The sequence below is a fragment of the Mus musculus genome, chromosome 14 (assembly GCF_000001635.26).
Source record: "Mus musculus strain C57BL/6J chromosome 14, GRCm38.p6 C57BL/6J".
Lineage (NCBI taxonomy): Eukaryota > Metazoa > Chordata > Mammalia > Rodentia > Muridae > Mus > Mus musculus.
In genome coordinates, this window is record NC_000080.6 from 4,132,331 (window position 1) to 4,159,092 (window position 26,762).

General features: G+C 42.8%; 1 protein-coding gene across 4 annotated transcripts in view; it reads right to left on the reverse strand.

Moving 5' to 3' along the window:
- Positions 1-26,762, reverse strand: part of Gm32966 (predicted gene, 32966) — a 172,925-nt gene that overhangs the window by 142,040 nt on the left and 4,123 nt on the right. For 3 of the 4 annotated variants that reach the window (XR_003950938.1, XR_383047.4, XM_017316312.2), the window contains exon 2: positions 23,758-23,951. Coding sequence is in view for 2 of the 4 variants with exons in the window: in XM_017316312.2 (XP_017171801.1) it covers positions 23,758-23,951 (194 nt within the window). In the remaining 2 variants the exon portion in view is untranslated. Of the gene's footprint in view, positions 1-12,519; positions 12,800-23,757; positions 23,952-26,762 lie in introns of those variants that run through there. The other variant, XM_006518246.4, reaches the window with a different exon arrangement.

Consider the following 26,762-nt stretch of genomic DNA (forward strand, 5'->3'; position numbering starts at 1 on the left):
ATTTTGATAAGGTTATACACAGTACATATTGACTGTCAGCTTTCAGTTACAATTGAGTACATTGCATTTATTCTTATGACTAACACAGTGATCTCCAACTCTTCACTCTAAGAGCCTTGTTATTTCAGGTGTGATCATGAAAGCCCACAGATATCAGACCCAGATGGATCTCTGCACTCTTCATGGGACTTGGGCTCCATAGTTTCTTCTGAGCCGGACTTAACTACAAAGTCCTTCATACATTCAGTATGGAGAGTTTGTCCAACTGTCTGGATAGGAACTTAATGATGGAAAACTTACCCATGCTGCATCGTTGCTGTCAAATATTTAGCTACTGTGAAAATCCTGTGGATGATGGTGTTGAACGCATTAATGGCAAATACATCAGTATTTCTGTAATAGCTCTCATTAAATCAAAGCATAGTCTAAGGGAATAAAAAGCTGTCAGAAAACACAGCAGTGTATGCTTCTGCGTTCCTTCAAATATACAATCACTGGTAATTGCAAGTGGTTTCTGTGGGGGTCCTTCAATGTTCATTTTATTACTTTATGATTCACCTGTGTCTGCCAAAAAACATCATTCAAAAACAATGAAGATTGTAATTAGGTATCATCCTATAAAATCCTAACAAATGTCTTTTTTATTTGATATTTTCTTTACTTACATTTCAAATGCTAAACCCTTTCCTAGTTTCCCCTCTGAAGATCCCCTGTTTACTACACCAACCCCTGCTCCCCAACCCACCCACTCCCTTCATCCTGGCCTTGGCATGCTCCTCTACTGGGGCATAGAACATTCATAGGACCAAGGACTCTCCTCCCAGTGATGACCAACCAGGCCATCCTCCTCTACACATTTACCTAGAGCAATGAGTTCCATCATGTGTTTTCTTTGTTTGGTGGTTTAGTCCAAGTGATCTCTGGAGGTACTGGTTAGTTCATATTGTTGTTCCTCTTATGGGGCTCTAAACCCTTCAGCTCCATAGGTCCTCTCTCTAGCTCCTTCACTGGGGACCCTGTGCTCTGACCATTTGATGGCTGTGAGCATGTACTTCTGTATTTGTCAGGCACTGGCAGAACCTCTCAGTTGGCAGCTATATCAGGCTCCTGTCAGCAATCTCTTGTTGGCATCCGTAGTAGTGTCTGGTTTTTCTGGTTGTTTATGAGATGGATCCCCAGGTGAAGCAGTCTCTGGATGGTTATTCCTTCAGTCTCTGCTTCACATTATGTTGCTGTCACTCCTTTCATGGGTATTTTGTTCCTCATTCTAATAAGGATCAAAGTATCCTCACTTTGGTCTTCCTTTTTCTTGAGTTTTGTATGCTTTGCTATTTGTATCTTGGGTATTCCAAGGTTCTGGGCTAATATACCCTTATCAGCAAGTACATGTCATATGTGTTCTTTTGTGATTGGATTACCTTACTCAGGATGATATCCTACAGATCCATCCATTTGTCTAAAAATATCACGAATTCATTCTTTTTAATAGCTGACTAGTTCTTCATTGTACAAATGTACCGTATTTTATGTATCCATTCCTCTGTTGATGGAAATCTTGGTTCTTTCCAGCTACTGGCTATCATAATTAAGGCTGCTATGAACATAATGGAGCTAGTGCAGATTCAAGGCAATTTATATACTACATAGCCTATAAATCATCGTTGTTACCCGACTTGAAAGGGACACAGCAAGTCAGACTCATCTGTCATTTGGGGACAATAAGTCTTGAGAGTAACTTTTAGGATATTTCAAGTTTAAGACAAGCTTAAGTAGAGGACCAAAAGGGGAACGTGGCTGTTATCAGTCTGCAATCAGTTGACCCCTAGAAAGGTTGTTATAGTTAAGTGCTATATGACTCTACAAATCCTCTTGTAAGGGGTCAGATTAACCCTGCAATTGAAAACATTACCAAACCAGGAATGTGCTATGCTGAGCACTCACAGAGAGTTATGAGGAGCTCCCCTAGGCTCCTTTTACAGCAAGTAAAAATAGACAAAGAGATCAAATATCCTAATATCACAAGATGATAAACCTAACAACTGTAGATTTTACTGAGTATCAGCAAGTTTAGATTCTTGGCCATCTATAGATTTTCATGCAACATCTGTATCAGGGACAATACATAAGGAGGTGGCTGCTCAATAGCATGACAAACAACCAAGAAGAGCCATAGCCTCGAACACTCTACTCTGGATGCTGAGACTAAATAACTTTAGTTTTTCACCACCTGTCCCAGGACTGCTCGCATCATTTCTTGCATATGTTTACTCTAGCACTTGTCTACCTTGGGTACAAACCCAGAGGACAGTCCCACAGCCCAAAGAAGAGGCTCCACTCCACACACTCACTCTATCATGACCAGGATCTTAGAATCCCAGGGTCCCAGAATCCCAGGAGTTAGTCACACAAGAATCTTAGAGTCTCACAGGCAACTTGTCTCCCAGGAACTGCGACACACCCAGAATCTCAGGGTCACAGGATCCCGGAATTTTACACCTGTATCCTTATAGCTTTAATGATCAAGGACAAGGATGCAGCTGGGACTGAGGGTGTCAAGAAGATGCAGGACATGTTCAACGCTGAGATCCTGTTGTCTAGACATTCTTAAGCTCTGCAGATGTGGGCTCATAGATGCATCTTTGCACTCAAAGGACATATATTGATTTAAAAATTAGAATTACCTTCAATCTTGCTATTTCCTTAGAGAAGTGAGGTAGGATTTCTTCCTTGGGGAAACAATTTTTCCATGCTTTCTTAAGCACTTCAGTTTTACTTTGAAATCTTTTGAAATGACTTCGTGAAGATGCACAAACTGTGATTCCCTAGGCTCATGTTGAATATCCTTCAAAGTCTTGTCAGCAGACTGATCTAAGAGTAGGGACCAGATGTCATTGTCATAATTCTGTTCAGGTTTGTACTTTAAACTTTTGCTGAATATGTGCTCGCGGAAAGTTTTTTTTTCCAGATGTCTTGTTTTCAAAATAACTCTGTCTTTACATATTACAATGTATGGATTAAGAAAAAGGGGCAACTACTTACTAATTCTCAGTTAAATATCTTCTTATGTGTTCCTGTACTCACACAATCACTAGAAATTGTTAATCAGTCCAAATCATTTATTTTAGTAGAGTAGACTATCACCATGAACCAATATACTTAGTTTACTATTGATGACTGTGTTGATTACAATAAATACATGAATGATAGGACTGTACAGAGTATGGGCTTAATTTTCTGGGTCCAGTGCAAATAGCTGGGAGAGTTCAAACTAAAATTAGTAGAAACAGCAGGAATACTAACAAATCCCAAAGATCCAATATTCTCCTCAAGTCTAAGTGTTTGTGCTCACCTTTACCAGAACTCAGGAGACCTCTGTTCATCCAGGTCTCAGGTCTCACCCAAAATACAGACCTGAACCAGCTGTGGCCAAGTTTTCCTGTGTTATTGGCTGACCTCTGCCTCAGGCTTCAGAGACCCTGGAAGGGAAGGCTTGGCCTTCAGGTGGCAGCCATTCCAGGTCCTCTGTCAGCTAATGGAGTCTTCCACAGAGGTCTGTCATCTCAAAAATAGAAGCTTGGGTATTCCAAAGATTGGGATGCCACTCTACAGTCATGATGAGTTGGTTACATGAGATCATACAAGTTAACTAATGTCTGTATGACTGTTTTCCTTATTTGAAAGTGAGTAATGAGATCATCTGAGGAGTGGTTGCTAAGAATAAAATCACTGATTAACATGAATGATAGGACTGTACAGAGCATGGGCTTAATTTTCTGCCTCCAGTGCAAAGAGCTGGGAGATTTCAAAACAAAACCAATAGAAACATCAGGAATACTAACTACAACAACTTTTTAAAAACCTTCTGAGTGCCAGGATTGCAGGCATGTACCAACTCTGCCTTATAATAAACAAACAAACAAACAAACAAACAAACAAACATCCCTATTCCAGTCCTAACAGTTGCCTCAGAGAGAGCTGTGTGACAATGCATACTGCTTCCTTTCCCCAGATAGCTCAGGTCTTCAGTTCTCTACCAGGTCTGCTGGACCTAAGATACTGTAGTTGAACTTCTTGGTTCCATGGTATGATTCTGCAACAATTCTTTTCTTGGTAAAATTGAGCCTGTATAGAGTAAGCCCCTTGTTGGTGGATCCAGGACCCTTTAGGCCAGCAAACACAGGAGGAAATGTGGAGATAAGGTGTGGAGCAGAGAATGAAGCTAAAGCCATCCTGAGCCTTCCCCACCTGGAGATCCATCCCACATATAGACACCAAGGCCAGACACTATGGAAGATGCCAATAAGTGCTTTCTGAGATGAGCCTGCTACAGTTGTCTACTCAGAGGCTCCACCTGAGAGTGACAAATACCAAGGCACATTTTTGCAGCCCCTCTTTGGAATGAGCATAGAGTCCCCAGTGGAAGAGTTGGAGAAAGGACTGAATGAGCTATAGGGGGTTGCAACCATAGGAAGAACAACAATATCAACCAACCATATCCCCTAGATATCCCAGGGACTAAACCACCAATCACACATGGACTGGCCCATGGCTCTAGGCACATGTGTGCCAGATGACAGCCTTCTTGGACATCAATGGGAGGAAAGGCCCTTGGTCCTTTAAAAGCTCCATGCCCCGGTGTATAGGAATGCTAGGCTAGCAAGAGAGCACTGTGTGGTGGAGCACCCTCATAGAAGCAGTTCAAAGGGGCATGAGGTAAGTGGGTTTTAGGCAGAAAACCGGAAAAATAGCTAGCATTTGAAATGTAAGATTAAAGTGTTTAAAATAGAAAAAGAAATGATTTGAAGACCGAGAAATTAAACTAGACTCATGGACACTTAATCATGGACAAAGTCATGAATATGCAATGCAAAAAGAAACATCTTCAATAAATGTCGCTGGTCTAACTTGGAGTAAGTATGTAGAAAAATGAAAATAGATGCATATTTGTCACCTGGCACAATACTCAAGGCCAGGTGGATTAAAGAACTCAACATAAAACCAGATTCACTGAATCTAACTGAAGACAAAGCAGGAAAGAGCCTCAAACTCATGGGAATGGGGATAAATGTCATAAACAGAAGTCCAATAGCTCAGACTCTAACATCAAAATTTATAAATGGGCCACAAGAAACTGAAAAGCTTCTATAAGACAAAGGGCATACCCAATAGGACAAATTGGCAAACTACACATTAGGAAAAAAACGTTCACCAACAATGTCAAGGTCTGCCTGATCCACAGTCAGGACTATGAAGCTCAACCCTATCTCAGAAAAGCAAAGCAAAACAAAAATAAAAATAAACGTTTGTCAGGAAAGCACAAAGTATAAAAGTACTCTCGTCTGTCTGAAATGCCCAAACGTGGTGGTGTGTGCTGTAGATTAAGCTACTCAGGAAACTGAGGCAGGAGGATGGTTTGAGGTCAGGGATTAGGTGGGAAGAACATAACAGACCCTGTCTCCTTATAAAAATAACCCAAGTAACCCAAAAAACACCCACATCTGTAAAACAAAAAGCCCCAGAGTGTAAAATAAGTGCATAGGTATGTGTGTGTGTGTGTGTGTGTGTGTGTGTGTGTGTGTGTTTGTGTGTGTGTGTCTGTGTGTGTGTGAGAGAGAGACAGAAACAGACAGACAGACAGACAGAGAGAGACAGAGAGAGAGACAGAGACAGAGAGACAGAGACAGAGAGGTGGTGCTAGCCCAGGGGAGCTTAGAAATCGTGACCATCTTTATTTCAGCTTCTAGAATGGTGGTTTTACCCGCACGGCCATCACATTCATTTGAGAACATTTTCTGTACCACACATCACCACTTTTAAAATCTTTTTTAAACAGGAGTATCTTATAATGCTTTTGTAAGCATGGAGTTTCTGCTGCTTCCCAATTTTAATGTTTCGCATATCACGTGTTTATTTATTTTTTTTTCCATTTTTTATTAGGTATTTAGCTCATTTACATTTCCAATGCTATACCAAAAGTCCCCCTTACCCACCCACCCCCACTCCCCTACCCACCCACTCCCCCCCTTTGGCCCTGGCGTTCCCCTGTACCGGGGCACACAAAGTCTGCGTGTCCAATGGGCCTCTCTTTCCAGTGATGGCCGACTAGGCCATCTTTTGATACATATGCAGCTAGAGTCAAGAGCTCAGGGGTACTGGTTAGTTCATAATGTTGTTCCACCTATAGGGTTGAAGATCCCTTTAGCTCCTTGGGTACTTTCTCTAGCTCCTCCATTGGGAGCCCTGTGATCCATCCATTAGCTGACTGATATCACGTGTTTATAATGCACTGAAAGTCTCAGCTTTGTCAACCACGATGTCAGTGGTTCTTTCTCAACCTGTGGGTCACAACCCCTGTACAGGATATCCTGCATATCAGATATTTACATTAAGACTCATAACGATAGCAAAATTACAGTTAAGAAGTAGCAATGGAAATAATTTTATGGTTCAGGTCATGAGGAACTGTATTAAAGAGTGACAATTACAAAGGAGGAGAACCACTGCTCTGGCCAATCATATCTGACTCTGTCTGTTCCCAGAGCAAGGCAGGTGCTTTGTAAATGTGTGCCTGTGTCATTCTGCCCACTTTCTCCATTTCTCTCCCGTGTTTAATTCTGTGTACTGTTTTTTTTTTTTTTTTTTTTGTTCTAAGCACTCTGTCTCAGGCTTTGTTTTGGTCAAGTATGGACAGGCGACTGTGATCTAAGAAGGTTATGTTGATCAGGCAAGATGTTCAGATAGGGCACACCATGTGATCTCCCGGACATTCTCACAGCACTGCTGAGGGAGGAAGTAGATGTTCTCTTCACATCCACCATAACAACCCCAGAGGGTACCATGATGACACTCTCTCCTGTAAGGCCCATAGAGAAACTCAGATTTCAACTGAGTGACAGCTGCCACTCAGGGGATCCAAGTGAGACACTATTAGTTCTGGGTAACATAGACACAAAGGTGCAAGTAGTTTTTATTCCTTTGGCTTTGTGAGGCAATGTCTCTCAAAGGCCTTGAACCCCTGATCCTTCCCACCCTTTCAAATGATTTCTAAAGATTGAATAAGTATCAGGAATTTTGAATTACCTTTTCTTTAAACTGGGTTCTCTTGCAGACTTGGGCTATGTTGTGTTTTATTTTGCTTTTCGTTTTCACTTCCACAGAGTTGAAATGTTTTGGGTTGAACAGTATGTTAGAATGCAAGGGAAGTCTGTCAGTTCTTGGTGGCTTTAAAGATGGGAGGGAAATGATGAGACCCTTGTATAACAATGCTTGAAAACATATTTAGATGGTTTCACAATGAATACATTATTGTGAGAACAGTGTTGATACCATGAGCCTCTGAATAATTCTTTTTTTATTATAGTGTATGTGGGTTTCCTCTTTCCCTTCCCTCCTTCCCTTTACCTCCATCTCTCCCTCCATCCATCCCTCCACCCCTCTCTCCCCCCTTTCTTTTCCTCCCTGCCTCCCTGCTTTCTTCCTTCCTTCCCTTCCTTACTTCTATGAGCTTGCATAAAGGAGGAACAGAGCCAGGAGAAAGAGTGGAGGATGCAAAGATAGGCGGTGATGTCACACCTCACATTTTCACTTCTGTTTATAAACTAGTATGTACATTATTCATGATGTTCTCTAGTAATATTTTTTATATTTTAATGTTCACAATTGTATTACAAACATCCTTAAAAAGGAGATACTAGTAGTATGAATGCCTATGAAATTGGCCCTGTTACCACATGCAAGACATTAAAGAAACTACTAAGTATTTATGAACACTCAACATCAAAACTTTAAAAATCTAAGTATATAGTAGCCTCCAAAAAACCTCCAGCTTGCAGATGGTGGTGGAGTAACCATTACTGCATCACCAAGGAGGCAGGAGCAGGGGGATCTGTGTGAGCGGAAGCCTAGCTTGATGACAGAGAAACTGCTTCAAACAAACAAATGAACACATAAACAAACCCTGGGGGGAGGGGGAGCTACAGACTGTATTGAAAACTTCTTTCTCTACCACAGTACTAGGGATTGAACTCAGGACCTTGTGAATATTAAGTTAGCACTGCAAGCACCCACTACTGAGCTACATCCTGGTAACATTCAATAAAATCCATTCATATGTGTATACAATGTATCTTAGTTGTAGTCATTCCTTGGTTACTCCCTCTAGCCTTACCACCATCACCTCCTGCCCCTAGCCTGTCTTCCATACGCTTCGATCAACACCCTTCCCTCAACAAGTCTCCTGTATCCCTCCCAACTTCATGTTTTTTAATAAAATCACCCACTAAGTCCAACTGGTGCTGCCTGTATTCGTGCATGCCTGCTGGGCATACAAAGGGGCATGGGAAACCTGCCAATGGCCACCTTTCTCAAAGAAAAGTAGCTCTCTGTCCTTTAGCTTTTATCAGTTGCCATTAGCAACTCAGCAAGGGATGGGTTTGGGGTATTGAGAATCCCTCCCCCTCCACAATGGAAAGTTTAACTCTCTGGATCTTGTGAAGGGCTTGCATGGGTAAACACAGCTGCTGTGAATGTGTGTGTGTAACAGCCATGGTGTGTTCAGAGGCCAGCTTCTCACAGTATTCCTCACCATTCATCAGGTTTTTACACTCACTCTTTCCATAGCTTCTTCAATACTGTTTCCTGAGCCTTGAAGTAGGTAGGGAACCTATACAAAACAAAAAACTGCATGATATTTATAGAGAAGCCAGTGTTAAGCCGTACTTAAGTTTCACATTTGTAACGAAATAGGTAACTGGGCCTCCACAAGTTCCATGGGAATCACAGACTAACCATTTGGTTTTCCTCTGCCTCATTTTCTCCTCTTCCTCCTGCTCTTCCTCTTCCTCCTCCCCTCTCTTTCCCCTCCTCCTCCTCCTTCTTCTTCTACATCCTCCTTTTCCTCTTCCTCCTCCATCTTCTCCTCTCCTTCTCCTCTTCCTCCTCTTCTTCATCTATTCATTCTTCCTTGAGCCTCCTGGCCCACTAGGGCCCTTCTATCTTGCATCACCTCTGCCCTCTCAAGGCATGCAATATCCTGTATCTCATTCTTCCTTTAGTTCAGCTGCCTTCTCTTCACATGGTGGTCTATCTTGGGCTGTCTGCTCAGACCACATCTCACCCAATTTCCTTGCTACATTCCCAGTGGACAAGCCCGGTGATTCACTCTTGATCTTTGGACAATATTCAGAATGAAGCAGGAAGAAAGCAAGCGGTAGTCTTTTGTGAGTACCTAAGCCTTCATTTTTCTTCAGGTCCTTTCTTATTGCCTTTAAGAGGAACATAATTCTTCATCAGCTATCATAGCCTCAGAGCAAGCCTTGTCACTTGGAGCTGTATCTTCAGGTTTCACCTTTTCCTTTGTAGGCATGAAGGTCCTCTCCAAGAACTCAGCAAAGCTGGACTGGAATCCAGGCATTTCTTTCTGTTCTCTTGGAAGTCTGCAGGAAGACAGCCCCTGGGCCTTTTCTTCCTCCAGCCAACCAAGTCTCTTTTACCCAAGGTGACCCATGGCGTGCGGGGAGAAGGGGGCTATACCTGAGTGGGCTTTTTCCTGAGTCCAAACCAGATGCTTCCTTCTCCATACGATTGTAGCTGGCTTCACTTTTCATATTATTTTAAGCTTTAATTATTTTTCTCTCCTTGCGGAGCAACAATTGTGGTAATAAAACCAGATACCAACTCTTATCTCAGGTTAGTAATAAAGTGGTTGCCTACTATCTAGAAATGTACCTGCCTTTTCTTTTTTCTTTCCTTTTCTCTTTCCTTTCCTTTCCTTTCCTTTCCTTTCCTTTCCTTTCCTTTCCTTTCCTTTCCTTTCCTTTTCGTTTCTTTTCTTTTCTGTAAAATGTGGCATTTTACAGGTTGGGATGTAGCACCGTTGGTGGAGTGTTTACCAAGCTAGTATATACAAAGCCCTTGTTTAAATTCCTAGCACTGTGTAGGTATGGTGACTCGTGTCTGTAATCTCAGAACTCTACAGGTAGACATGTGGGAAGCAGAAATTCATCCTCAGCATACAGTGAGTTTCAAGTTGGCCTGACCCAGAAGAACTCAGGGAAAAAAATGCTGACTCTTTTCTCTCTCTCTCTCTCTCTCTCTCTCTCTCTCTCTCTCTCTCTCTCTCTCTCTGTCTGTCTCTCTTTCTCTCTGTCATCATTCTTTTGGTAGAGAGAATGAAAGAGATGAACATGTATTAAGTTCCCTGGTATCTACCAAATTTGTGTATTACTTGTCGGTTAATATTATAACAAACGTTAAATTGTATTCAGAACCATATTTTGATTATTATCTTTGTGTGCTTTGGATCTCATGACAGTGATAGTTACCTGAGGTTATTAACTACCGTTTCTGTGACAGTAAATTATTTAAGTTTACTCTCTCCCTCTACAGCCCAACAGTGTGTAGTTTGTATGGTTCATTTGTTGTTGGCTTGTTGTTATTGATGTTGTTTGTGTTGCTGATGCTAGAGTCTGGGGCCTTGGACATGTTCGGCAGGCAAATGCTCCACCACTGAGTCTCCAGCCACTTTGCTGGAGGTTTTTGTAGCTGTAGATTGTAATGAAGAAGTTTTTCATCTTTTATATTTGAAAAAGATACCACGGCACGATACACAGCTACAACCAATGCACTAAGATAAATAACCAACCCAACAGAGTGACATTATGATGCAGTAGTTGTAAGAATCAATTTAAAAGATATATCACCTCATCCTTGGGTTTGCCTATGTTCTCATCTGTGAGATTTAAAATCTTTTGAAACATTGAATGAAGCCTCTCATCTATCATCTACTGCCATTAAATATCACATATTCACAGCTGGAGAAATGGACCAGCCGACGTCCGGAATAGTCCTCCAGTCATTCAAGAAAAAGTTCCTGACTAAGGACAAATTGTTTCAACTGATTTCTTTCCTGAGGTTTGATTTTGCATTGTATGTTCACTTTTAAAGCGGCTTGCTGATCTCTTCGTGGACCAGAGTTGGAGGAAGTACTCCACTCTGTTTAGTTTTTCACCACAAGATTAATTCAGGTCAATCTCATCTCTCAGGTTTGTTCTTATAGTGGTTTTGAAGGTTTCAAAGGAAAGGTTGCTGCATGGATTGATATGAAGCTGCAGATGTTTGCAAGTGAGTTAGAGAGTGACTTCTACAAGCAGATCAGATTGGTGACCCTGGTCTTCTGGCTGTTAGGGGAACACCACTTTGGCCACTGATTCAAAGAATGTTCTGTTGAGAGCATTTGCTAAGGGGGTTCTGATGATGGCAACTTGCTGATGTCAGGGAACTCCAGGGACATGAACTCACTGAATCACTGCTTTCATTGGAAAAGTAACTTTTGGCCATAACAATTCTCTGCTGGCTAACTTAATGTCAACTTGGCACCAGCTGAAGTTATCTGAGAGGAGGGAACCTCAATGGAGAAAATGCCAACACAAAATCAGGCTGTTGGTACACCTATAGGACATTTTCTTAATTAGATTGATGGATGTGGGCCCAGCCCATTGTGGGTGGGGCCGTCACTTGCCTGGTGGTCCTAGGTTCTATAAGAAATTAGGTTGAGCAAGCCATAAGGAGCAAGCCAGTAAGCAGCATTCCTCAGTGGCCTCTGCATCAGCTCCTGTCTCCAGATTTCTATACTGTTTGAGTTCCTGTCCAGATTCCTTCCATGATGAGCTGTATTGTGGAAGTAAAAGTCAAATAAACTTTCCTTCCCAAGTTACTTTGGTTATGATATTGCCACAATAGCAGCTCTTAGAAAGAAATTCCAATTAAAAAAAGTCATTTAACATACCAACTAATAAATCTATTAAGATGTATGTTGGCACATGATAGCAAGTAGGACTCTAAATGTTAATTTCTATGATAAGGGTTTGTTATCCCTATGCACCAAGGAAGTGCAAATCAACCACAGTGACATTCTGCTTCATACCCCATACCTGTGAGCACAGATATCAAAAACAGAGCAGAGAGATCAGGCCCTGCTGACAGCATACAGTAAAGGCATCATTCTGTGTCTCTGCCTTCCCTCTGGGGGTCAGGAATGCCACCAATGTGCCACTTGGGGAAGGCAAAACTCAGGGATATTAGGATGTGTTTCTTCCTAGCCCCTGGGGTGCTGAGCCACATTGCTCAGGGAAGGCTGAAACAGTCTCAGATAGGGGGCCCAGCCTGTTTTTGTCTGGCTGAAAACAGCAGGGTTGGGGGGAGGGGGAGTCCTATGCACCCAGATGCTCCTGGGAACCATGATGAGTTGAAAATGGTGGTCCCAATCCTCTTGTGTATGCAGATACCACTGGGAACTTCAAGTAGTTGGGAACAGGAGCCAGTAGCCCTATATGAACCCAGTGTGGGGAATTCAGCTTAGCTCCAGGTGAGTGCCAGGACTATGGAGGGGCTAGAAGAGGGGTCCTCTACAGGAGACTTAACCACAGCTCTGTGTGTCTAAGCCTTAACCCCTGCCATCCCCATCCCCCCACAGCCCACTGTCCCCCACACCCTTCAGGTCCTTGATGAAGAAGACAATCCTTGCTTGTCTAAACTGTTTTATTCAGGGTAGATGAAAATGCACAAGTCTTACTCTGGGTGAACCAGAGATTGAATATCTTTCACAGAATTGGAGGAAAGCTCATTGGCTAATCACTTAGAGCCTAGTTAGATACCCCATCACAATAGAAAACTCTATGCAATGTCACCGGTTGTCATGGTCCTCTGGTGACACAGTCCACTGCCTCACAAAGGATATCTGTGTGCACTCTAGGCAAGAATGTAAATTGGTGGAGCCACAGGCAAAACAACATGGAAGTTCCTGAAAAGAAATATAACAAAGAGGTAGCTTCCTCATGAGGTGTTTGAGATAATTGTCTCATATTGGCCTGTAGGCACGTCTATGGGGCATTTTCTTGATTAAGGGTTGATGTGGTAGGGCTAAGCCCACTGCAAGAAGTGGGTTGCCTTGGCAGGTGGTCCTGTGGTGTAAGGAAGCAGGCTGAAAAAACCATGAGGAGCAAGCCTGTAAGCAGGGCTCCACCATGGCGTCCTGCACTGACTTCAGTTCATGATGGTCTATAACTGTAAGCTGAGAGAAACTCTTTCCTGCCTGTGGTAGTCACTGTTCTATTATTGTGATGAAATACTATAAACAAGGTAAGATACAATGAAGCTTTTAACTGAGGGCTTGCTTAGAGTTTCATAGAGTCCAAGGTCATCATGGTTGGAAGTATGGCCGCAGACAGGCAGGCCTAGTGCTAGATCAACAGCTAAGAGCTAACTAACATCCTGATCTGCAGGGAGTAAGAGATTGACCCTGATTCTGACTTGGTCTTTTGAAATGGGCTGAGAAAGAACTTACGGAAACAACACTGTTCACAAGAGTAAAATCCAATAGAAAATACCTTGGTGTGACTCTAACTAAGGAAGTAAAAGATCTGTATGATAAGAACTTCAAGTCTCTGAAGAAAGAAATTAAAGAAGATCTCAGAAGATGGAAAGATCTTCTATGCTCATGGATTGGCAGGATCAATATAGTAAAAATGGCTATCTTGTCAAATGCAATCTACAGATTCAATGCAATCTTCATCAAAATTCCAACTCAATTCTTCAATGAATTAGAAAGGGCAATCTGCAAATTCATCTGGAATTACAAAAAACCTAGGATAGCAAAAACTGTTCTCCAGGATAAAAGAACCTCTGGTGGAAATACATACAAAAGTTGATCAGATTTGGTACAAGCTTGTAATTCCAGCCCTCAGAAGGTTTTTTAAAAATTGTTGTTGTTATCCTGACCTAAAGCTGTACTACAGAGCATTGTGATCAAAAATTGCATGGTCTTGGCATAACGATAGACAAATAGACCAATGGAATAGAATTGAATACACAGAAATGAACCCACACACCTATGGTCATTTGATCCTTGACAAGGGAGCTAGAACCATCCAGTGGAGAAAAGACAGCATTTTCAAAAAATGGTGTTGGCACTACTGGTGGTTAACATGTAGAAGAATGGGAATTGATCCATTCCTATCTCTTTGTACTAAGGTCAAATCTAAGTGGATCAATGAATTCCACATAAAACCAGAGACCATGAAACTTATAGAGGAGAAAGGGGGAAAAGCATAGAAGATATGGGCACAGGGGGAAAGTTCCTGAATAGAACAGCAATGGCTTGTGCTGTAAGATTGAGAATAGACAAATGGGACCTCATGAAACTGCAAAGCTTCTGTAAAGCAAAAGACACCGTCAATAAGACAAAAAGGCCACCAATAGGTTGGGAAAGGATCTTTACCTATCCCAAATCGGGTAGGGGACTAATAACCAATATGTATAAGGAACACAAGAAGGTGGACTTCAGAAAATCCAATAACCCCATTAAAAATGGGGCTCAGAGCTAAACAAAGAATTGTCACCTGAGGAATACCGAATGGCAGAGAAGCACTTGAAAAATGTTCAGCATCCTTAATCATCAGGGAAATGCAAATCAAAACAACCCTGAGATTCTACTTCACACCAGTCAGAATGGCTAAGATCAAAAATTCTGGTGACAGCAGATGCTGGCAAGGATGTGGAGAAAGAGGAACATTTCTCCGTTGTTGGTGGGATTGCAAGCTTGTACAACCACTCTGGAAATCAGTCTGGCATTTCCTCAGAAAATTGGACATAGGACTACTGGAGAATCCCAGAATACCACTCCTGGGCATATATCCAGAAGATGTTCCAACTGGTAAGAAGTACACATGCTCCACTATGTTCATAGCAGCCTTATTTATTATAGCCAGAAGCTGGAAATAACCCAGATGCCCCTCAACAGAGGAATGGATACAGAAAATGTGGTACATTTACACAATGGAGTACTACTCAGCTATTAAAAAGAATGAATTTATGAAATTCCTAGCCAAATAGATGGACCTGGAGGGCATCATACTGAGTGAGGTAACCCAATCACAAAAGAATTCACATGATATGTACTCACTGGTAAGTGGATATTATCCCAGAAACTTAGAATACCCAAGATATGAGATACAATTGCAAAGCACAAGAAACTCAAGAAGAACTAAGACCAAAGTGTGGACACTTTGCCCCTTCTTATAATTGGGAACAAAACACCCAGGAAAGAGTTACAGAGACAAAATTTGGAGTTGAGAAGAAAGGATGTATCATCTAGAAACTGCCATAGAAGTGGATGCTCACAGTCAGCTATTGGATGGATCACATGGCCGCCAATGGAGGAGCTAGAGAAAGTACCCAAGGAGCTAAAGGGATCTGCAACCCTATAGGTGGAACAAAAATATGAACTAACCAGTACCCTCCCCCCCACTCGCCCCGCCCCCCCCCCCCCCGCCGGAGCTCCTGTCTCAGTCTGAGTATGTATCTGAAGATGGCCTAGTTGGCCATCAGTGGAAGAAGAGGACCCTTGTTCTTCCAAACTTTATGTGCCTCAGTACAGGGGAACACCAGGGCCAAGAAGTGGGAGTGGGTGAATAGGGGAGTGGTGGGAGGAGGATATGGGGGACTTTTGCGAAAGCATTGGAAATGTAAATGAAGAAAATCACTAATAAAAAAAAAAGGAAAAAAAGAGAACTTCAAGTCTCTGAAGAAAGAAATTGCAGAAGATCATAGAAGATGGAAAAGATCCCCTGAGCTATCTGGGGAAAGGAAGCAGCATGCAGTGTCACACAGCTCTCTCTGAGGCAACTGCTAGAACTTGAATAGAGATGTTTATGGTTTGTTTGTTTGTTTGTGTGTTTGTTTATTATAAAATCACACAAAAATTAGCCAGACTTGGTACATGCCTGTGATTCCAGCACTCAGAAGTTTTTTTTTTTTTTTTTTTTTTTTAATTATTGTTGTTTGTATTTCTGTTGTTTCTATTGGTTTTGTTTTGAACTCTCCCAGCTATTTGCACTGGACCAAGAAAATTAAGCCCATGCTCTGTACAGTCCTATCATTCATGTTAATCAGTGATTATATTCTTAGCAATCACTCCTCAGATGATCTCATTACTCACTTTCAAATAAGGAAAACAGTCATACAGACATTAGTTAACTTGTATGGTCTCACGTAACCAACTCATCATGACTGTACAGTGGCATCCCAATCTTTGGAATACCCAAGCTTCTATTTTGGAGATGACAGGACTCTGTGGAAGACTCCATTAGCTGGCAGAGGACCTGGAATGTCTGGCGCTTGAAGGCCAAGGCTGCCCCTCCAGTGTCTCTGAAGCTTGAGGCAGAGGTCAGCCAACAACACAGGAACACTTGGCCACAGCTGGTTCAGGTCTGTGTTTTGGATGAGCCCTGAGACCTGGATGAACACAGGTCTCCAGAGTTCTGGTAAAGGTGAGCACAAACACTTAGACTCAAGGAGAATGATGGACCTTTGGGATGCAAGTCTTTCTTTTTTATTTATCTTTGCTTTGTACATAGTTTATGTCAAAATCAACTTGTTCTATATTCCAGACCTTACTTAATCAGTCTGACAGAAATTTTGAACCCTCTGACAAACATCACTCCATCCCTCTTCTACCTTTTTTCCCTGGACCATCATTCTCAGAGATGAGCCATTCTGAGGGAATCCTAATAGCCCCAAAGGTAGTCATCTTTGGCACTTGATCTTTAGGAAAGTAGGCAGAGTTCTGCCCCAGATGATTGCAGATGTTCCTCTTTGCCTCCAACTTGTCTGGAAACCTTTGGTCTTACTTCTCCCTTCTCATCTTATTTGGACCTAGATTCCAATATTTCCACACAGAACAGAGGCTGAAGATTCTTAACGATACCTTGTGGTTTATTGTTTCTGTTTAAAACACTAGGTAGAAACTCCCATGACCTCCCAAGACAAAATGATTTACAATTTGAAAGTCAGTGACCAAATGCCCTATTGTCTCCTCCCTGGAGAAATCATGATTAAAAAATTAATAATAATACACGGTGGTAGAATGTTGCTTTGTTTGTTTGTCCGTTTATTAGTTTTGGGGGTGGTGGGTTTTTTATTTTGTTCTGTTTTTTTGAGACAAGGTCTGTCAGTGTAACCCTGGATGTCCGGGGAACTTACAACATAAAGCAGGATGGCTACAACCTCAGAGAGATCCACCTGCCTCTGCCTCCCAAGTGGTGGGATTAAATTCGTGCACAAGCATATCAGATAATAGTGTTTTAATTGCCTAAACTATATCTCATAAAGCAAAGAAAAACAGAAGTCCAAATTGCCTCACTGTAAAGCTACTTTCATGATTAATTAAAAGCAAGGTACTCATCAGCTGACTGTGTTCTGTGTTTAGCACACTTTTGCCAAATTTAGAGAACAATTTAAAGCCATTCAGAATTAACAATGAATATACATGAATGTCAAACAAAATAAGAAATCCATTACTTACTCAGGAGACATTTTTGACACACAAAGCTTTCTGACCTTGGCTGAGATAATTCTTTTTTTGTTGTTTTTTGGGGCTTTGTTAGTTTGGTTTTTTTTTTTTTTTTTTTTTGGTATTTTGGTTTTTTTCTGAGACAGGGATTCTCTATGTAGCCCTGGCTGTCCTGGAGCTCACTCTGTAGACCAGGCTGGCCTCGAACTCAGAAATCTGCCTGCCTCTGCCTCTCAAGTGCTGGGATTAAAGGCATGCATCACCACTGCCAGGCAGGCTGAGATAATTCAATGGCTGAAAGTCATGGAGACAGTTCTCATCCGAGTGTACCACCGTATGACCGACCATTAACCATGCCAGCTTGAAAGTAGAGCAACAATCTCCAGCCATTGAGGCATAATGAAAGATTACTGTACTCACAGGCCAACAAAAGGCGCACACAGACTTATTCACATTCAGAGTTTATAGCAATGTCCTTTCAGACCATTGATATCTATGAAATGCATATGAAATACCTACAGCACCTAGTCTAAAGGGGACTCCACCTCACAGGGAACATACAGAAGGGTAAAGAGGCAAATCAAGAATGGAAACCTTACTGCTCCCAGTTGCCTTTTTCAAGCCAACATCTCTTTCAAGCCTGCAGATTTTTTTTTTTTACCTTTCAGAAATTAAGTTGGACACAAAATTATCTTGCTTATCACACAGCAACCTAAATGTAACTACCTGAAGTCCTACTCAGCTGACAGGAGAAAAGATACAAGTGAAAAACAGAGAATGAGTGAAGAGGAAAAAAATGTACCTAGTCAATAGGAAGATGAACAAAATGGACCAAAGACATCAAAAAGATGGAGGTGAGGAGGGCACTAAGATACAGGAGATCACTGTCAAACTACATGCCCTTCAAAGCACAGTCTTAGCCCTGAGCTGGGGCAGTGCCAGCACACTTCTTTTTCTCTGTCTGTCTGCCTGTCTGTCTGTCTGTCTGTCTGTCTGTCTGTCTGTCTGTCTGTCTATGTGTTTCTCTGTCTCTGTCTCTCTCTCTCTCTCTCTGTTTCTCTGTTTCTGTCTCTCTCTCTCCCTCCCTCCCTCACCCTCCTCCGTGTCTGTCTCTCTCCCCCCCACACACACACACATCCTATTCTTTACATTAAAAGTTGTCGTATACACTACCCCACCCCGAAAAATGTTGAGATTAGTGTACTGTCCTAAAACCACCAATTTCCTCCCACTAAACTGATTAATTAAATGATCTCGTACCGTGTTATTTCAACCAAATGAAACTGTCTACACTTTGTCAACTTTGAACTGCTGAAAGCAATTTAGCACAGCTCATCTGAATGGCCTACTATCACTAAAAAGAAGGAAGTAAATATACAGAAGGCCATTAGGGAATAGTCCTACTATCAGTTTTTAAACAGAATATATACACATTGTTTGTGTGTATAAATATCTACGAATATAAAAATAGACAGTGATATTTTCTAAATGTCTATTTTTTGAGAGAGGGTCTCACTATGTCACCCAAGTTAGCCTTGATCTTTAGGCAATCCTCCTGCATCAGTTTCCCTGGTGCTGGGACTACAGGTATATACCATGTTATTTGGTTATCTTAAAAAATGTATAAATTCACATATATATATATATATATATATGCGTGTGTATTTATGTATATATATATATATTCTTACATGTAAGTTGTACATAAATAATATATAACAATTGTAACTGCATAGAGATTTTCTGGAAGCACCCCAAGAAAACATCACTTATGATTGCCTCTGAGAGGAAACCAGAGATCAGTGGAAGATGGGATTTCTCTCATGGCTAGAATCCTTTCCCGTAGCCTCTTGTATTGTTAGTATGTGTGGGTTTGTATATGCTTGGCCCAGGGAGTGGCACTATTAGGAGGTGTGGCCTTGTTAAAGAAGGCATGGCCTTATTGGAAGAAGTGTGACAGTGTGGGGGTGGGCTTGTAGACTCTCCTCCTAGCTGCCTGGATGCTAGTCTTCTCCTGCTTGACTTTGGAACAAGATGTGGAATTCTCAAATATTCCTATACCATGCCTGCCTGGACACTGCCATGCTCCTGCCTTGATGATATTGGACAGAACCTCTGAACCTGTAAGCCAGCCCCAATTAAATGTTCTCCCTCTGTTGCCTTGGTCAAGGTGTCTCTTCATAGAAATGAAACCCTAACTAAGACAGTATGTCTGACTACATACATGTCTTATTGTTGTTTTGAGATAGGGCCTTACAAGATAGGCCAGGCTATAGTCAAATTTACCATCCTCTTGCCTCAGCCTTCTGAGCAGTATAATTAAAATACCCATTGCCAGCTTGTACAATGTTTTCAATTAAGAAAATGCCTAGACACTTTTCAAATGTCTCAAGTAAAGCAATGTCCATTTTAGTATGCAAATACTTTAGTGTATCATGAAATATTTACAAAAAGTATTTCAAACAAGGTTAATTTCTTAAACTCTGGCCTTTTGTTAGTTTGGTTTTGAGACAGAGTTTGATGTAGCCCAGGCTGGCCTGGGACTCCCTTTGTAAATGAGGATAGCCTTGCAGCACTGATCCCCTGCCTCTATGTCCTGAGCATTAGAATTCCAGGTGAGTGACACTGCACCTTGTTTCTATGCAGTACTGGGAACTAAATCCAGAGCTTCATGCATGCTAGCAAAGCAGTCTACCAGTGAGCTGCCTCCCCAGCCCAAACTGTTCTGCACTGTTCACTGCCTGCCAAACAGGGGAATGACCCCGGGGATCTTCAATGGGAACTAAAGTGAGTGGGCTTGTTCTAATGATAATATTCACATTGCAAGTATTTCATAACTATGCAGTCATTCATGGAAAGATATTTGTGTGTGTGTGTGTGCGCACGCACGTGCACGTCACAAGCACATATTCGATGAGGTAAAGAACAGCTGTCTTCTTCTTCTTCCTCCTCCTCCTCCTCCTCCTCCTCCTCCTCCTCCTCCTCCTCCTCCTCCTCCTCCTCCTCCTCCTCCTCCTCCTCCTCCTCCTCCTCCTCCTCCTCTTCTTCTTCTTCTTCTTCTTCTTCTTCTTCTTCTTCTTCTTCTTCTTCTTCTTCTTCTTCTTCTTCTTCTTCTTCTTCTTCTGCTTCTTCTGAGACAGGATTTCTCTGTGTAGCCCTGGCTTTCCTGGAACTTACTTTGTAGACCAGGCTGGCCTCAAACTCAGAAATCCACCTGCCTCTGCCTCCCAAGTGCTGGGATTAAAGGCGGGCATCACTATGACCTGCAGCTGTCTTCTTTAGTCACTTTGCTCTTTAATTTTTGGACAAGGTTGGTCCTTAAACCTGAATCTCTGATTGGCTTGCCCAACAACTCATGGGGATCCTCCTGTGAATGCCTCCCCAGCACCTGTCTTTTATCAAATGTGGTAGAGGGGTCTTAATAAGAATGACTGCCCCTGACCCCTCCCTACCCCCACTCCACACAAGCATGCCCCCAGTCTATGGAATGTAAACACTTGGTCCTCAGTCAGTGGCATTATTTGGGAAGGAATTAGGAGTTTCTTTCTGGAGGAAGTACCTCACTGGGGGAGGGGGCAGGGTCTGGGAATTTAAAGCTTCACACTGCTCTCAGTTGGCTCTCTCTGTTCCAGGCCTTCAGTGCATCATGCTGCAGCTTCCTGCTTCTACTGCTATGCCTGCCTCATGCAGCCATGCCTCCACATCAGGATGACCTCTTATGCTTCTGGAAGTAAAAGCCCCAAAACAATCTTCTATAAGCTCTCCTGGTCAAGGTATTTTTATCACAGCAACAAAAAGGCAACAAAGACACATGAGTATTGGGGATGCGCCTCAGTTCCTCCACTTACACAGCAAGCACCTTACAGTCCGAGTCCTTGCTCCTCCACTCAAATATTTTCAAGTTCTATGAACAACACACTCACCTGTGGGCCATACACCTACCTACACAACTCGATCAGGAGCACATTTACACATCTATATGTAAGCATGTAGTATGTATAAGTGTGTGAATGCAGAACTAAACGCACTATTAGTAATCCTAACCCGTCATACTTAGAGGGTCTTGATGCATCTTCAGGATGACTGAGAAAACACTGTTAGTGTGGCCTCAAAACCAACTAAGCCTTAGCCAAATCTGGGGCCTGCGCCTCTATTCAAGCCTCTCTCACCTTATACTCCTAGGGAGAAGATGAGGAAATATCTTCATTCTCCTAAGGGTGCTTCTCTTCTTACCTGGATATTTCCCAAAGACTAGGAACCCACTGTTACCTTTAGTAGCTCTACTTAAATTACCTCCTCCACAGACCTCACCTTCTCCCCTCAGGAGCAGTATGTGAGCTAAGAGCCACCATGATGGGCACAACAGCACAAGTTACAGCCTGGAATGCCACAGTGATGGGCACCACATCACAAGTTACAGCCTGGACTGCAAGAGGTGGGCCGTGAGCCAGAGGTCCATTAGTCTTAGCAACTTATTACTGTGACTTCAGATGTTTGAACACAAAACCATTTTTTATAAATACTGACATATGAGCCAGTATAAAATGCAGATTTCCTGATATTCTGATATGAATATCAGAAGCAGTATCCCAAAACTTGTTAATTAGCCATAATCGTGGCAAATGTTTGTCAGAAAGTCCAAAAAAAAAAAAAAACAAAAAAAAAAAAAAACCAACAAACCCAAACACCTTTAATCCCAGCACTCAGGAGTCAGAGGCAGGCAGATTTCTGAGTTTGAGGAGAGCCTGGTCTACAAAGTGAGTTCCTGGACAGCCAGGGCTATACAGAGAAACGCTGTCTCGAAAAACCACAACAACAACAAAACAAAAACAAACAAACAAAAACATTTTCTTAGATTTATTGTAGCCGTCATAAACATGCTTTATCCAAAAATTAAACATTACAATCTTTCATGTTCATTAAGCCAACAACTTAATAGTGCCCTCTATCAAATTTTTTGTTCAATCTTACTTCCTCAGTTCAATTTATGCCATCCCTAATTTTTTTTCAAATGGCATGAATCTTACTAGCCGATATTGATATTAATAGGCATGGAATTTTGACCATTGCATATAAGTATATGATGTGCCATTTTTGAAACCTGCCATTTTTCTCTTTAATTCACTACTTCAGGTTTGTTTGTTCGTTTTGTTTTGTTTTGTTTTTTATGAAACGGGGTTTCTCTGCATAGTGCTGGCTGTCTTGGAACAACCTTTGTAGACCAGTCTTGAACTCAGAAATCTGCCTGCCTCTGCCTCAGGAGTGTTGGGATTAAAGGCTTGTGCCACCACTGTCTGGCCAGGGTTTTGTGTCTTTTGGTTTGTTTATTTTTGTTTTTGTTTTGTTTTGTTTTGAAAAATTTTTCACAAGTTAAAAGTATGGTTAGCTTTAGTTTTCAAAACATCGAAATTCAGAAAAATTACAAATGCTATGAACTTCAAATCCGTCTCCATTAAACAGTAGTTCCAAGATGTCTGAGTAAACATGGCTGAAGCAACCTTTGACTCTGGTAACTGAAGTCATTGTCATGTATACATCTACTGAATTTTAGATGCCAGCACATGCTCAAACAAACACTAATCCAAATTGTTTCCATGTAAGACTCCCATAAGCCTTAGGCAGCTAATTGTCATGAAATGACTGTAGATGAATTGCTTTTGCAAATCTGTTACTAGAGGGAGCATCCACTAATTTAATCATTTCCCTCCTCAAAATCTTGCTTTAACTCCTCCACTAACGACAGTCTAGGTGTTGAAGACTTCTAAACTAAGAAGAATGTTAAAATATCTAAGTCCCTTAACATCCAGTAGCCTCTGCCTTCATTATTAAAGGAAAGCTCAACTTTGAGACTAATCAGCACAAAAATGCCACAAAAGCACTACCACACCCTGAAATACCCTAAAGAAATTAATTTGTGATGAACCACCATGGATGTCTGAGCCCTACACTTTGAGGGAACCTGCAACACAGAAGCCTGGGCAGCCTGTGGGCACAGCACACCAGGGAAACTGACTGAGAGACTCAAGCTGCTCAGCTTGCTGTGGGTGGGAAAGCACAGTGGCTGGCAGAATACAGCTTCCAGCAGGGCTTCCATAGCATGCAGCTCATGGGTGAACAACCAAACTCCCTTTAAGTTTCCTAGGTGGCATCTCGCCACCAAGCTCTAACTGTGCTTCAAGATGCTTGCTATGATGGCTAGACAAGTGTTCCAGAACACACCGTAGCTATCTCTTCAACCCACCTCAGGAATCCCTAGAGCACCTTCCAGTCCTCTGCGCCAGGCCACGCCCCATCCAGGCAGCCCCCCCCCCCCGCCCCCCTGCACCACTCTTCTGGATACCACTTCCAGGGATCTCCCAGAGCATTCCCTCTGCCCACAGCCCTCTCACAGGTCCACGGCCGAGCCTTACCTTGGTCCCCATCTGTTCAGAGGTGGACACTTTATGGATCAGCTTCTGGGGCCCCTCCTGTTCCAATTCACTGTAGGATGAATCCTCTCCAGGTCCTGCAGCAGTGGGGCAAACCACACTGGCCCCAGGGACAGCTCCTCCTGGGAAGCCCTGAGGGTGGTGCTGGCTGCAGGCCCAGGCATCCTCTCTGATTCCTGCAGGGACACAGCAGTGCCCCAGGGGCTGTGGTCAGCTGCTGGGCTCTGCCTGAAAGTTTGAGCCCTGCCCCTAGCTAGCACCATCTTCCGCGATCCCCTCTGCGCAGCACCCTGGACCCGGGACCCTGGATCACAAGCCTCCCCTGCCTAGACCTCTTGGGTCCTCTGTGCACTTCACGCCTGGGCACCTAGCCTTGGGATGTTCTGGTGTTGCTGACCCAGGATATGACCAACACCAGAATGAGATGACAGATGTTGAGATACGCCTCGAAGGACCTCCCTCTCACTCCTCCTAGGGTCTGGAGGGCTCAGAGGAAATGGAGTTTAGAGATAGGCAGGGGCATGATGCAGCAGGCCAGGCAGTGGAGATCCTCCTCCCCTTGTTCTAGGCAGCAGGAGTGAGGAGAAGGCTCCTGAGGGAAAGGGGGACATGGAGCTATCTCCTATGTTCTGGGGTGCACTCTGAACCCCGAATCCCTCCACATGCTCGGACCACAAGGTACCATTCCAGCTAAGTAAAAGTTCCCTCTGCACAGGAGAAGAACTGGGTCTTACGGACCCTCACTCAGCACCATTGCTAGGACCTTACCTCCCACCTCTGCCTGGGGGTTCCGGTCCTTTAGGCCACCTCTACAGTGCTGTTTAGCTTCGGGCCCACCCCCATCTGGCACATTAGGTAGAGAAGAGCATTTTCTGGGAGGTTCAGCTCTGCTCTGAGAGCTTTTGGTTCAGAAAGAGTGATTCCCTTTGGCTAACAGGAAGCTGGGAAGGGCATGGTGAGGACACAGAAACAAGAGAGGACAGGCATGCAGCCCAAGATGACAATATGCCGAAATAAATGTCTAGGCTAAAGCGCCCATCCAGAATGCCTGGAAGAATGCACAGAACTACGTGAACAAAGTATAAAGTAAAGAATATATATACACACATCCACAGGAGAGAACACCACTCCCTGGTGCAGACTAAAGTCTGAGGAAAGAGAATCCACAGGCTGGAGCCTCAGCTCCCAGGCTTCCCTGGCCAGCTGCTTCAGCACAGCCACAGGGAAGAGCTACCTTGCAGCAGCAGTGCACAATGCACATTCGACCTCAAAATCCTACACAGGTGGGGAAGAGGGGCTGAGGGAGAGGGTAGGAAAAGCACAGGCTTCCTGCTGTCCACCTTAGAAAACTTCACAGTGCTGTTAGTGATTTTCCAATGGTGAATTCTCTACTGACTTGGGGGGGGGTGCTCTCTTCAGTAGATCAATTCTTTTAGCCCTTCAGGTTCCTCCTTTAGTTTGTCACTTAGCCTTGACCTTGAAAATTCCTGGAAACTAAGATTTGGGGTTTTGATTCTTTCAGGTTTCAGGTGCAACCTTAAGCCCAGCAATGATCCCCTGCCAGCTCTAAGAGATTTTAACTACACTGAAAACATGAAATCCCTTTAGGTCATTCAGCAAGAGAGTGCTGCCATGTTTCTCAAACACAGAGACAGCCTCTCTTGTGCTTCAGTTATTCCCTTTAGCGAGGGAAAACATGGGGTAAAATGGACTTCAAAAGTCCTTCTGGCCCTATAATATGAACTTCTGTAACTACAAGTACACACTGCCGAGAACTTTCTAAGAAACAATAGCATTAAATGGCCTTGGTTGGAGATCCAGATCAGTGCCTAAAGTACAGAAGGCCCATACACAGCCAAAACCAAAACAATGCCCTTTTATTGACCTTTGTCTTAGTCTGACTATTTGGTCACAGACAAGTCAAGACAAAGACCCCTAGTAAAAGGCCTAACACAGTTCAGACTTTTCCTTTTAATGTAAAGAAGACAGAGGGCACAAGCTGGGACCAAAATGTGATTATGATTCTAATGTTCTCTTCCCCAGACTCTATATAGTGAAAGGTCACTTTGGCAGCTATCCTGTATTTCAACTTACACATTAAACTTTCAGGTTTTATATAGCAACATTTCCCAGAATCCAGTCAAGGGTGACTGAAGTGAAAGGTGGTCTAAGGCCCATGCCTATTTGGGAAAGAAGACGGGTTCCATTTCTTACTCTTTGAAAGGATGATGATTGCTTAGACACACATTGCACAGCTTCACATCCAGGAGCCAGGCAATTAATTCCTCAAAGTTCAGGTATCCATTACTTATAAAAACCTAGCCTTGCAGCCCGCTCTGATCAACACAGAATTCAGTAGCCAGCTCCTAAGGCCTGTAACTTTGAAAAGCAAAGCCAGTCTAAGCTGGTTCCTGCTAAGTAAATGACTGCAACTCAACAGCATCTGCAGCTGTAGAGGAAACCCAGGATGGCTGAAAATACTGTGTAGGCAAAGAAAGGAAAGCTGCCTCATTTCCCACTAAAGGCAGCTCAGGGGAAAAGCCTGGTGGAAGCCCATTGCTTCTGAGAAACTTTCAAGGAATCCCCAATTTAAAATAGTTTCTGACCTACTAACTGCTTTTCCTAGTTAAAAGCTTTCACAGTGGTTCTCTGACCTAAGGGACATGCACTTGCCTTTTCTTTGTTCAGTTTGTTTCTTTGTTTTGAGGGAGTCCCCTAGCATACCTCAGGCCCAATCTGACTTGGAATTTATGGCAGGTCTCCAGCATCAAACTCTATTTCTCGAAATGGCTACTACCGTTTCAAATACATGGCATATTGTCTTATTTGGTTTATAAAAAGTTCCTTGACTTTCTTTAGTGTTTTAGATTTTCAAATAATTTCTCCCCTGCTGCTCACGAATTCCCTTTTATTACTGTTACTTTGAGATCTTCATTGGTGAGCCATTGTAGTACACACCTTTGGTTGCAGAATTCCAGAGGCAGATG